Genomic DNA, 14620 nt, shown 5'->3' with positions numbered 1-14620 from the left:
TCATAAACCAAATAAAGAAATGTAAATAAAAAAGGCTTTCATCCCCACATTTTGTAAGCACGTTAGGATTTATTATAAAAAGAGTAGGAATAAAAAAGAAATGTGATTACACATTTTATCCACAGTAACAATTCTTTACATCAAGTCCTTCAAGGGCTTGTTACAACATTTAGATACACAATAATTTAAACAATCACACTTAACCCTTTTGCATAAAGGATATCAGCCAGTCTTCCACAGTAATGTGCAGTATCCAAAAGCTACTTAAAAAATGTTTTGGATGTCCATCCTCAGCTTGTATAATACATTCCAGCAAGTATTCCAGAAACAAGCAGAAACTCAATAAAACAAACCTAAAGGCAAAAATGTATCTATTTATATGTTGTTCAAGTTGTTGTCCTTCCTTGTGCTCATCCTGGCTCAGTCGATTGTTTCTTTCCCTTTTCATCGATTGCTCCAGCTGAGAAGGAAAGGCAGCTTTATGTTTGGTAGTAGCAGGACCACGATCGAGGGATCACCAGCTCCCAGACACTATTCTGTAGAGAAAGAGTAGAAAAAAAATATTCACACATTCTCCTCCTTCTCTCTCTAGTAACATTAAGTGTAATCCTTTTATACATTGTGTCTGTGTGATTTAACATCAATTTATTATCATGCAATAATCTTGTTTTACTTCTATATTTAGACAGCAGCTATCTGTGCTAAGCCATTCTGGGATGTGTGTGTGTGTGTGTGTGAATGTAGTAGTTCACAGTGGTGTAAGTATGCTAAGTGCATCTGTGCCCATCTGTCATGTAAATCCTGCGCATCAATGACTTCATCAGATGCTTGCTGGCTTTCAAGGGTTAAATACATGTCACAGTTTTACGTACATCTGCTACTCAACCCATGTGGCTATGCCATACAACCTTATGTGAGCAAATTGGGTGTGTGCATTTCTAAGAACAATTATGTCGACTTCATACACGTCTACGCAAAAAAACACGTTGTCTGTGTGGGAATAATGATTGACTTGGGATGAAAAACTAATGACAGAGCTTGTATAATGAATCAGGGAGTGAAGCTACTGGTTGAGACTTGTTGCTGGGACGGTCTGGTCTGGTTAATGACGTCCGTGATCAGATTGTTCAAATTTGCCATGTAAACTCTTTATAGAGTTTCTCTCTCTGCAAAATGAAGTTGCAGAGAGAGAAAAAGAGAAAGAGGGAGTGAGGGGAAAATATGATTGGAAATAAAAAGATTATGGGGACAGCACAAATGCAAAAAGGCCACGTCAGCTCAGTTTTGGGGGTCCAGAAGCACATCAGGTTCATAGGAAGAAGAGATTTTTAAAAATCGCAATACTGGGGGGAAAAATAGGTGAGGAGAAATGCAAAAGGTACAAATGAGACGGAAGAACAGACTGACAAAACCTGGGGATAACACACACACATGCATACATGCCAGCACACATGCGAATGAACAGAAATGAGGCCCAGCTGATAATGATCAAGGACAATCAAGGGAGGAGAATGAACCCGGGGGGGGGGGCATTTTGCAAGGAGGACATAACACAGGCCGGAGTTGTGAAAGCAGACAGGGACTAAATGTAGGGACAACATGACATTGGGAAGCATGAGGGAATAGAAAACATGGAAACAAGTGTGACACCAAATAAAGAATTAAAAGCTACAGAGATCACTGTAAAGTGACAGCTGTGTATGGCACAATTTATTGAGGCAGTGATGTGTTGCATTTTAAAAGATGGTTCATCTTTTGTGCTGATCTAAATAGGCATCATGTGATGAGTGGCAGGAAGCTCTTTTAACAGGAAATGGCTCTCAGCTCACTTTTACATTGACCCACATTTTAAGTTCATTCACCCCCTGCCCTCATTTCCATTCACGGGTAACTGGGGTTAAAGTACAATGTCATGTTGTTTGTGATGTGCAGGCAATGAAAAAAACAACTTGGTGACTGGTATGAGCACCACAAAATAAGGTCAAATGTTCATTTAACTATAACTCAGTCTAAAGGGTAGTTTTGACTTTCAATGTTTTTCTTCAGTTGACACATTCTAGCATCAGCAGTCTTAGTTAAATAGTTAAGTGTTGGAGCGGTTTCTACCTGAAAATGCAATAATCAAACTCTCAGAAGCAGATATAGAAGCAAATGTCTTAATGCGTTTGTTTTTCATCCTTATTTAATTAGAATCCTTTACTCAATCTTGTCTCACTGTTGACTGCTTTATTGTCTGTGTTCTGCATGGTTGTTATTGTACAAAGACAAAAGTTTGAGGTATTACTGTCCTTATTACTGAGAATATGTTTGCTTCTAACTGAATATAGACAAAAGTTATTGGAAGGTTTTTTTTGTCGCATCGTGACGAGCAGTGCAAAAATAACTTTCCTATATTCTTTATTATTCTGCTCTACACATACAGTTGCCTTGCAGGAAACATGATGGTGCAGTACATACCCCTGTTCGTGGGCATTGGATCTGGGCGTACCACTCCTGGCAGTACAAAAACACCTGGACGCCCTGACCGAGGAAGAGACACGCCCACACGATGACGTTGAACATGGGGCTCTGCCACTTATCATTCATGGTGAAGTTGAACACCACTAAGACAAAAAAGCAAGAAACAATAACATTGAATGCTGTTAGATGACAGGAGACCTGGAAAAACATTGTAACATACACACAGAATAAGGAGAATTGCAGTAAATAACCTTCAAACTTTGTCACTAATTACAGAGTCTCAGGGGAGAAGGACACACTCACAAGTGTACTGTTCATAAATATAATGAGAGTCCTCTTAAAAACCGCTAGTAAACGTCTGTTAGAGCGAATAATTAAAGATTTTAACTTTGAAGGCTTGAAGGCACCCTCCAGAATATAAAAGGGAACATTTACATATTTTTAACAAGCTATGGACGGGCAATTTAGACGCGCAGTTTAAACTTTAGCTGTGATAATGATGCTATAAAATATTTATTTTCTTTTTTAAAAGGCTTTTATATTATGACAAGGTTTTTCTGCAGCAGGGTGTGGGCAGATTGAACAATAGTCTTTGTTAATGCCTCAGTAAAGATGGTTTGTGGAACAGTAAGTCCCCTGTACCTCCAAAGAATCCAAAGAGAAACATCATGACGGGGTAGAAGAAGCCAAAGCCCATGGACAAAGCGTACTCGTGGACGATAGCAGAGACGATGAAGACGGAGAGCATGGCAGCTGCTCGAAACTTCCTATTCGACAGCTGTGGGGAACAGAGGGAAGGTTTGGCACAAAGGTCACTCCGGTTAAGTAAGAGTTAAACCAGCAGATGTACTTCATTATGTGACATGCTGCTTTTGGAGAGACGTGAAACCCAACTGAAGAAAAACCATCGATGTCGTCGTTATTATCATCATAACTGTTATTGTATTTACTTATTTGCGCCACGCTCACCCAGAGGAAGTCTCTGTAGCCGTAGTAATACAACCAGTCATGAACCACCACGTTCCAGGTCCGATAATAGTTGGCGAAAGATGTTGAATTCCACCAGTCCTGCATAACGTGAACAGATCAAACCAAAAAACATGACATCTGCTATAAGGCCTGAAAAATGCTGGGAACTCTTGTGGAAAACTCATTGAAATTATTCTGAATTCTATCACATCACACACTTTTTATTCACGCTGGTTTAATTTTTCTGAACGGTTTGTGTTTCTCATGAAGCTGAACCTCAACCAGCTCTATAGTCAGGACTTTAGACTTGGAACAGAAGATAAGGTCATCCTATGGAGGAGATTCAATCAAGGGGAGATAAATTAGTTTGGGGTTTTTAAGTTGTCCTCGGTTACAACTGGAAAAAGTCGGCTAAAGTGGAAGCAACTATCTTCTTAAGAAAAAAGATTAAAATTAGTATTTATTTGTTCATCTTGGTTTTGCTGGCTCAGTACTGTTAGAAAAATAGACTGTATATTACTTTTTTCATTTTCAAGTGCCATTATTATGAGGCTGGACTTTGGTTGTATTAATTTCTTGGCCCTTCAATGTTGTAGGTAAGTTTTTCAACAGAAGCTAAGCAGATGAACTGATGCAACACTATATTAACATCGTCAGTTATCACATAGTGCAACAATTATTTAAATGATTCTTAAAATGAAAACTATTTTAAAAATTCCTTTAAATGAAATGGGGGTCATAGAATTGAAGGTCCTACACTCCCTGATTGGTGGCAACTTTACAAACAGAAAAACACTTAAAATAATGGCAATTGTAGTGGAAAATGGGGTGGACAAGTAGATTATGTTAATCCCACTCCTGCTTGTGCGAGGGGGGATGGGTTTCTCACAGGTATCCGGTGTCACAGAAATCCGCTGCCTATGTATCAGAGGGGGTACAATGGTCTTTCTATATTGTTTTTCACAAGCACCCGCCACTGGGGAATGTCCTATTTGTCCTATTATCCATATTGACAGATTTTCCCTTGTTGTGCAATTTTTTTCCCTTCCCCATAAGTGTTTGCCACATGTTTCGAGTGAGAGAAAACATATAGATGCATAGTACTCTCACTGAGTAAATCCAATAAAATACTGAAAACTCCTTATACTCAGTGTCACTGTTTGGCCTTTATGGAGGAGCATGCAGAGGTTGTGGGGCTGCACAGAACACCAAAGAAACACTGGAATTTTACACCATAATAAACTTAAAATCATTATTCCTTATAACAAAGATGGAAGGCAGTTTAACAGGTCAAAGGTCACAATCAGCCTTTTCTGAATATGGATACTTTTGAATTATGCAGGTCATTTCTGTTGCTCCACATGTGTGTTTGTGTACCAAATTCATATTTTGGATTTATGAACTAAACTGTTGTCTACTATTTATCCTCTCCACCAGTGACTCTCATCTGGCGAGTCATGACCCAAGAGTAGGTTGCTGGAACATTTTCAGTGGGTCACTGGCTATAGCCTTGGCGTGTTTTCAGATTTCAATGACTATTCTAATATTTGTTCAAGGGACAACAGTGAAGAGGCTGAAATATCTTGTCTAGTGAACATCTGGCATCGAGTTTATGCACGCCTGCATTCCTCATAATGCCAACTGCTTCACATGATTTAGAATGAACATATGCTTGTGCGTCACTATTCTTCTTTCATATCGGTGTCACTTTTGTTTGAATTTCAACAGACGTTAGCAATTTCAAAGCGTGAAGTGATTATAAAATGTAATTAGTGAGGATAAAATGTGATTATGAAACGTTTTTTTCAGAACACCACGATGTGTTCAGTGGTGAGGTGATGCCACTGAAACTTAAGTTTGCACGCACCTTGTAGAACATCCTGTCGGCAAAACGCAACAACTCCCCAAAGAGGTTGAGCCAACAGTGCAGGAAGGCAAAGAAACACAGAAGCAGGAGCATTATTCCTGAAACAAACAGTTGGTAAGAGGTTTATTTATTTTGGACGTTGCTCGTAGCCTTCTCTGAAGAAGGGCAACTTGACAGGAGTGCTCTGATATCAGTTCTTACTTAATAGGCACTTCACTTTGAAGTGACCAACAAACTTGTTTGTCTTTATAACCTTTATCTCATTGCTTAGCATCTTTAATCTCATCATTGACTCATGAACACAAGAGCCTATTCTATTTGATTGTAAGTATACCATTAACCCACTGCTGAGTCACACAGAGAAAAGATAACAGATATCATGAAGAGAAGTGATGTTAAACGTGAAGTCAGAGAACAACTTGAATGTTTTTCTCTTTATGTGACTTCCAACATTGACAGTCGGCAAAAATCCACGTATCTGCAAGCATGTGTGAATGATTGAAAGTACCTGGTAATATGGAGTGAAAAATAGAGAGAACCATTCTTCGTTTGCTGAATGGTTGGTTGGCCTCAGCTCTGAAGAGGGGCACACAGAGACGCACCAGGATGAAGTAGCCGTAAAAGAGAGATCCCAAAATCTATAAAGTAGGCATCAAAATAAAAAGTAAAAAAACAAACAATTGAAGAACATGGTGTAAAGGCTCCTTCATGAATTATTTACATTTGGACCAACTGCACCCACTCACCTGCCTCCCACCTGCTGCATTACCTGGCTTGACCCGCCTCATCACACCCCATTCATATGTTAATAATATACAGACGGAAGTACCCACTAAGAAAATTATGTGGTTTAATGCAATTATTTGGACCATTAAACATTAGATCCTCTTTGAAACAGTCTTAATAAGATACCATTTCAAATTAAATGCTTCAAAACATCATGATAAGAATAGGTCAATGTTCATCACATCAAAAACTATCATGAATGTGAATGTGAAACAATGAAAACTATGATGAATTGAATAAGTATTTAAATAGAATAAAAATACTTTATTAAACCCAGAGGGAAAGTCTTTAAATACAGTGTACCCTTAAATATATTTAAGGGTAACTTTTCTTCATGTGTAGAGTTTGGATGTTCTCAAGTAATTTGGCTTTAGTAATATTATAAATTATAACGATTTAATAAAAGGGAAATCTCTGTGGCCTTTTGAGCAAAAATAATGAATGCAGCTGCAAGATTACAGTATATGATCTGCAAACGATGACACGTTTATCTCGTGAGAAGAAAAGGATCTGCATGAGGAACAAATTCCAAGGGTGTGGTTGCCGCTCATTAAATTCAACCCATGAGTGGAGCATCCTTCATATGACTAAGACTTTTATCACAGGACTTGCAGGTAGTCCGTGTAACACCCGGTGTCAAAGTGCATAGAGATATCACTATTTCTGACCCGTGTGAGAGGCATGCCTTGAGGAAGGTTATTCTGCAGTTTGCCAGGAAACACTTTGACAGTGCCTACTCGTTATTTCCTTCTTGCTACTGTTATCACTTTAAGGCATTTGAATTTCACGTTGCGGTAAATATTTTTAGCATCTCACAAGTTTCTTGTACTTTACTCCATGAGCCCGCGACCCTGTACAGGACAAGTGGGCTGATGGATCTCTGAGTTTAGCTTTGGTTTAAAATGCTGTTTTTTTCTAACTAACACCAGAAAATGCTTCGTGGATGATACTCATAGGGTATTATGGAATTGAGATGACCCACTCCTTTACAGCGCTCACGCTCGTTAATATTTTCAAATAAATTACATTGTTGTAGCATTTGCAATTTTGCCAAACCTTTCCTGGTTACATAGTTTTATATACAGTCTCTTCTGTCTCTCTGGCTTTGCTCCATCTATCCAGCACCATTCATTGTGCACACTTGGGTCAAATCCAGGTCAAGTCCAGCATGTTCCTATTGTTTCTAAGGCTACAGTGATGTTGGAATGCAGAACACAGCAAAAACTGAATATTAGACAACTATTATTGGTGAAACTCCACTCGTTCAGACCTAGTTTCAAAGAAATTAAGCACTGCGTCTCAAACACCGTTTGAGCCCAGAGTTTCAACTTACCATGCCAAGAGTAACGCCAACATACTTCCATCGTATGTGGCTATTCCTGCAAAGGAAAACAAAAATATTTATGATCATGATATCAGTAAGTGACTGCTGAAAATGATTTGTTTTCTAATGCCTCTTTTTTACCATTTCTGATCCAGCCCCTCTGAGATTAACTAAAACTTTAGGCTGCATGCATAAAATTATTGTCTTGATTTATTTTTTTCCACCAGATGTTCCTTTATTCAAGCTGCATTGTGAAAGATGTTTAGCCATAGCAGACACTAAATGTTACTTGTTTGTTTTTAACAGCAGTTTTATGTGAGGTTGTTGCACAAGAATAACAAAGCTCCCGGTTTGTCCATCTGTTCACAAAATGGAGCTCATCATCCCAGTAAAAAGTGTAGGAACATACAGAAGATGGTGAAATGTCTTACCGAGGGTATGATTCCCTGTAGATGAGTGTTGGGCAGAAGAGGAAATACAGATAGCTGGAAAATGATGGGAATCTGGGATTTTCTCCTATAAATACAAAAAAAAACTTTGTAAATATGATATGATTTTATTAGAATGAAATGCGTCTTTTTGAAACATTATAGAAATAAAGACGATTTTTAAATTTCTCATCGCAGCTTCACTTTTATTGTTTTCTTATGACAACCAACCATTTAACCATCTTTTTTTATCATCAACTTTTAAAGCTTCACTGCACCTTAATTTAGAGACTTGCTCACAGATGGCCGTCTTTCCAATTAAACAACATGAGCTTTATCACAAAATCATTAAACCATTATACTAAACTGTCTGATGCCTCCGAATTCTTTACGTTGAGTAGTTTGTGGTATAATAGAAGTATTCAGTGAGAAAAACGGTTATCAATTATCTGATCTCACTTCCTGCTATTGTGTGTAACTCACTCATTCACTCGCTTCACTCTTTTTGAGTGTATAGGGTACTTTGTTTTTGTTTTTTTTGTTTTTTACAAATAACACATACTGTGCAACAGTAGCACTTAATATTGTCAAGATATATAATAACAGGATAGCAAATCCTTTTACCAAAATAAATAGAGAAAGCTATCTCATTTGGAGAATATTTGAATCTATTAATTAGGATATGTATTTAGTTTTGGTCTCATTTAGAACAGACAAATGTACTTGTTTTTACTGAAATGAACTCGAAAAAAAAATTGAAATGAAAACAGGAGACTAAGTCTTCAAAAAGATAAGGTGAGATGGTATTTTTTACACCATCTACTGTTGCATGAGATGAAAATATCCAGTCACTTACACAAGTGTACAATATTGAGTGGTGGTATGTAGTGATGTACAGCCGATGGATGAGAAACTGTATTTCTAAACTCCCGACCATATTCAAACCCCTATAAAGCTAAAAAAAAAAAAAATCCCCAACATTTCTCTGTTTTATTCAGACCGATTCAGTTTGCTCTAGTCAACATTTCACAGTGAGCAGTAAAGAATTGTGTTTGGAACTTTTCATATTGTCTCTGTTTCTTTGCTTTATCTCCCTCGAACAGACTTGTACATTGTCATCCCATGAGACTTGGGGTTGTTTATTTATGTGAATGTTTTTATTGTTTGTTTTACCTTCAGCGTTAATCATTGGCTGGGTAACGTGCTGCGTTCTGTTTATTGGTTTTTCTGTCGAGTAGTCACTGTGAATAACGACCATGCCGGGAGAGTAAATACTCGTGACACATACAGTACGGTACCTTACCTTCCTTTGGTGTGTTTGTTATGATGCCAGGAGCCGTTTCTCTCAGGAACGAGTAGGTTTTCATCAGGAATCGAATCTGACAAAATTGAATAAAGTCATTAGATGACAGTGTGTCATTAATAACAAATTCCACTTTGCACATCTTTGCTCCTCAAAGGACCAAGTGTCAAATTAACAACCAGACCTTTATGTCTCTTATTTCTTTTGAGTTTGACTCCTCAATTGTGTGTCACATCTTATTTAATTAATCAAGACAATGGCAAAGGGGGACCTCTGCAATGTGACAAGCAAGGACGAGCACAGTGGGAAGACTCTGCTGATTATTTCAGCTTATCATGAACTCCAGTTCAAACGTAATGCATCACAAATCTATGTGAAACCTGGGGGCTTTGTTTTAATCTCAGTCTGAGATGAGCTTCATCTAAACATCTTCAAGTTAGACTCAGGTCAGATGAGGACTGGGACTAGGTTTCCCAAATAGATCTCAGCATCTGAGCACTGAGATTATCTCACTCGGTCAAACAGAGCTAAAAATGATCGTCGTACTCGCATGGCTTTTGGATACCGGGGTCGATGTAATAAAGAGGATGAGGAAGTATTACTGTATGGGTTTGTGATGTTCAAACAAGATCAGCATGCTGTCTCTTTTGGGATCTTTCCAGCTGGAGAGTTCCCATCTCTGACTACTCAGCCCTCGTATCACAACGCTGTAGCTGATGGTAATGAAAGTCTGTTGTAATAGTTGCATTTTTCCTCCCTGAAACTGCCATGAGAGGGTTGTTTTTTTTTTTTTTTTTATTGGTGTCACATAGATTAAGTTGAATTGACCTGAATTGAGTTCACAAAATCCCTTGCATTAAAAACACAAGCTGAAGAAAGGAAGTAAGGAATGAAATGACACTACATGAACTTCAGTCGAACTTTAAACCTGAGAACAACTCGATAATCTATTTTCTATAATGACACTGAGATAGCTGAATGTTATGTGAGAGTTTAAGAGCCAGACAATCTCTTACCTGCTCCAGGATCACAATGAAGCGGGAGGCGGGTGGCAGCTGGTGGTGTACAACCACATAAATTGGAAACAGTCCCAGTATGAAGGTCTGTACCGTAGATAAGACCAAGCCTGTCCCCAGAGATAGTGCCAACTTTTGAGGGAACTTGTGATACACTGAACCCCAAAACACCAACGTGTAGAAGGGCACAAGCAAGGTATAACCAAACATGACAGTCCAGGCCCAGACGACAGTGCTGGGCTGCCCAAACGCATAGAAAAGCATGTCGAACTCCAACACCAACCTGATGATGCATAGAAAACAAATAGAATTACAATTTTTGTGATAAATGACAAGAAATATTATGTATGATTTTTATTTTATTTTGTATTATGTTTATAAACCCCTCTGGTGATAACAATAATATGTTCAAACTACCTTGTCATTGCAAAGGTTTTGCCTAATTCAACATCCGGGTGTGACATTATTATTTTTTATTTCGTCGATTTAACCGTATTCAAATCAATGGTGAATATATCAAAGAACCTGCACAGGCAGGATGCCTGCTGGCACTTTTTCAATTGGGAAACATTTGCAGCAGCACACAACAGCCAAATCATTACTAAGCTGCCCAAAGCCACTGCAGAAATACTCAGAGGGATTGATTGCACTATCTTTGCACTGCCAGATGAGCAGCCAGGCAGGCGGGGAAGGGCGGAGCAAAACACAATGGGGAGAAATAGAAGACGATAAAAAGAAAGTAAAAAGTTTTTAACCACTTTGGGGAGAGAGAGAGAGGTGTGATTATTTGTTATTTGGTTCAATGTTATATAGCTCAAAATGAGCGGGTGCCTTAAAGATCCAGGGACACAAGTGTGTAGACAGACGGTACAGACCTGCCCTGGTCGATGTAGTCGATGATCACGGTGCTGAAGAAGAAGATCAGGAGCACAGCTATGAACATGTGGTAGATGGTTCTGATGTGGCTGATCTCAAACAGTTCACTGATGAAGAGAAGCACACACATAAAGTAGTTCTTTAAAAAAAAACAAAAGTTATATTTGTGTGACTCTATTGAGCTGCATACATGTTTGGGCTTTGAGTAATCATTTTGCACTTTAACAATGATTCTTGCATTTATAAACATATCTATCATTTCTATAACATCATTTCAAGAGGGTTTCCAAATGTTAGCACACACGGACACTATGTTGAGCAGCCTACTAAATACAATCCAAATCAACCAGTAAAGAAAAATTCCTTCAGGTTTGAGTTTCCTGAGGAAAGTAGCGTGTCTTTCCATGTTCACATTTAAACCAGGTATTAGACGTCTCAAAGCAATTTAAACAACTGAGTCAATTCCTGTGAAATGGAGGTAATCAGAGAAAAGGAAAACAGGAGACGTTGATTCCATCACAATTTCTTTCATATTTCAGAGTTTCACAATCCTATTAGATGAAAGGTTGCCACTCTGTGTTGAAGCTGTTCAGCATTCTGCTCTGCTTATAGGTTCATACTTACTCCAACAGCGATGCCCTGTCCATGAAAACCTTCCCACCATCCATCCGCTGAGCACTAACAAAAAACAAACATGGATTACAGCAGTGATGACAATTAAATCTCCACACCACACAGGCAGAAAAGCTGAAAAAAAAAAGAATGAGCTGTGCCTCTTTCTCACTTAGATGTCTGCTTAGTTGTGGTCTTTCCGTTGACTTTGGGCTGGCTGTTTGTGATGGGATGGATGGATTCACTCAGGGCTGTGTCCAGAATTACACTCATTTGCTCTTCGACCCGCTGTAGGACTTTTGCCTTGACCGTCTATATGAGAGCACATAACATGAGGGGGAAAATTTTTTTTTTAACATCCTCGTGATGTTTAAGTATGAGGATGTATGATGACTACTTTGAAACACACTCATTCTTTAATGCTTTGAATGCAGATCAATGATCAGATTATTCTCTTTACTCAGGAGTGGCAGAAGCCATTGAAGTTACCTCCAAGTATTTTTGCAATTCCTTTTGTGCTTCTTCTTGCACATCGGCACTGTTTCCAACTGCGGAGAGAAGAACAGATGCGGCTGGCCATTATCTCTCTCTCTCTCTCTCTCTCTCTCTCTCTCTATATATATATATATATATATATATATATATATGCACATTATTCCTAAAAACATAAAAGTAGCTCAGAAAGCTAAGAGAGATGAGCTTGAGGTATAAATGTCAACACCCACAATATATTTGTTTACAGCTTTTATCATTTTAAATGATTTTCTTTTTGTCCACTTTCGTACCATAGCTGGAGATGTCATCTGCCTCACGGGCATTGTTTCGATGTCGAAGTCCGTTGACTGTCTGTGTAGTTGTCATGATGACAGTTTCCTGGGTAAAGCATAGGAACATGCTACTTAAAAGATGCAGATTAGTCAATAAAACCCTGTTGCTTCGTGAAGAAAAAATATGGAAAATGAAAATCTAACAACGACTTTTAAACCCTTTATAGTACATCCAGTGCTGTGCATCGACATGTACACGTTCAATGTTTTATTTGAAGGGTATATTGGGAGACTCTTCATCATGACCTCTACAATTAAATCACACCATATGACTTATATAAAATGAAAACCTTTTAAACGGATCAAAATGTGACATATTCTAACATTTATAGCTTGATTTTATCCACTATATTGGATACTTCCTGTACTATCGTCTGTATGTTTTTCAACAATCATGTCTTCACATTTATAAACCTCTATAGAGGTCTACTGTCCTAGAATATAATGCACTATTTGCAAATAAAAATAGTTGTTAATTGTGATTTTCTGAATACATCAGGCACAGTTGAATGCATGAGATATGTATTGCATTATCAAATACAGACTCCTTCCTGATTTTATTTCAAATCAAAAACATCAAAATAGGTTTTTAGAATCATCAATTTACAGTTTTAAGTTTGGAATAAACTGAAATGTTGACATTACCACAACTTAACTTGCTCAATAATCAATTTTAGTCATGTAGTTCTGAATAGAACCTCAAATAAGTAGAATTGCCTCTGTAATACATCAGGATACCTGAGGGTATTATTTATTACTGCAAGAAACTTGCAACAGAACTTGACCTTGCAACACTTTTAATGTTTATATATCTTATTCTCTGGTACAGTATCAGAGAAACCCACCAATAAATCTACTTGTTTAGAGATATGTGATGCTCTGTGTTGACTGAATCACCACAATGAATGACATCAGATCAGATTCTTCCTCCCATAAAATTGCTGCAACTTCACCAGACAGTGGTGCAACACATCTACGTGGGAAAAGTACTGCAACGATCGCTAAGTGATTTAAGTTGGGTTTACTCCTTGTTGAAGTTTAATAACTCAGAGAGGCCCCTCAGCTATAAAATGAGATATTACATCAGGCCACTGGCCCATTGCTGGCAGGTTGCCTCATGTCAAAAAGAATTAATATTCCTGATAAGCCTCGGAGCCAGCGAAGTGATCTTACTCAATCCGTGACCTGCTCGTCTGGATAGAAATGTGTAGGCTGAGGTCTGTGAACGCTGGTAACCCTCAGCGGCTCTTCAGGACAAGAGTCATTATAGTTCAAGGTAAATAATGTAAACAGTTGATAAAACTACTTATCCCCAGGACAGCCCTACACACGATAGATAAGATACTCACTACACTGAGAGAGAAGTTGCCTCGCAGAAAGGACACAATGACACTGGGTGAAGTATTATTGACTGAAGGTCTTATTTATATTGATGATTATATATGGTCTAAAACTTGTATTGTGCTTCTAACTCCCATCCAAACCCAATAAGTACTGTATTATTAATATTACTCAATTCACATTGTACAAGCTTAATACGTTTCCTGTGGTTTGATTATTTTGTACATTAGTTAAGTCACAAATGAAATGTTTACAAACTACAATTAATGTCATCCCATAGAGAATTCTCTGTAAGGTCTGATAAGAAATGAAGCTCATCACTGTTGTAGGACTGCAGCTTTCATCATTTACCTCAGCTTGTTGTGTTCTCTCGATCAACTTCTAGGTTTGTTTACAGCAGTCACAGTGAGTGGTAATCGTTATCTTTGTCACATTACAATCCAAAACTGACACAGTCCCACAGACTGTAGAAAATCCAGAAATGATTAGAAGTGACAGATATCTGACACGAATGTGTCAGTCGGATGTGACATCCCGCATAAATATATGTCATCGCATCATATCTGTACTCACAGTGTTTCAGCCTGGGGCTCAGCCTGCAGTCCGCTGGATGGTTTCCGCTGATTGAGTTGCTGGAGCAGGTTTAAGTAGGTGATCTGCAGTCTGGCCTTTAGTCAGCTGCTATTCTGCACTTTGCCCTCTTGACTCCTGCCCTATTCCGCTGTCCGGCCCTCTCGTCACCTCCTGAGGGATGCATGAGGTGACGAGTATGCTCATTATTGCAAAACGTGTTTTACATAATATTTTGGTG

The 14620-nt window shown here is 38.3% G+C and overlaps 1 protein-coding gene across 1 annotated transcript; it reads right to left on the bottom strand.

Annotated features, from left to right (window-relative positions):
* Positions 1–479: 479 nt before the first annotated feature.
* On the bottom strand, positions 480–12502 carry soat2 (sterol O-acyltransferase 2; the record flags this gene model as incomplete). Its single annotated transcript, XM_080495404.1, has 15 exons — positions 480–536; positions 2458–2603; positions 3103–3238; positions 3430–3528; positions 5297–5394; positions 5805–5934; positions 7416–7461; positions 7838–7922; positions 9138–9213; positions 10154–10436; positions 11029–11136; positions 11654–11707; positions 11814–11953; positions 12131–12189; positions 12427–12502. 15 exons carry the CDS (start codon positions 12500–12502, stop codon positions 480–482), a joined length of 1593 nt encoding a protein of 530 aa, XP_080351530.1.
* Between the last annotated feature and the right edge of the window lie 2118 nt (positions 12503–14620).

The sequence above is a fragment of the Blennius ocellaris genome, assembly GCF_963422515.1.
Source record: "Blennius ocellaris genome assembly, chromosome: 4".
Taxonomy (NCBI): Eukaryota; Metazoa; Chordata; class Actinopteri; order Blenniiformes; family Blenniidae; genus Blennius; species Blennius ocellaris.
The sequence above is the reverse complement of the archived record's forward strand: the minus strand, read 5'-3'. Positions and strand labels throughout refer to the sequence as shown.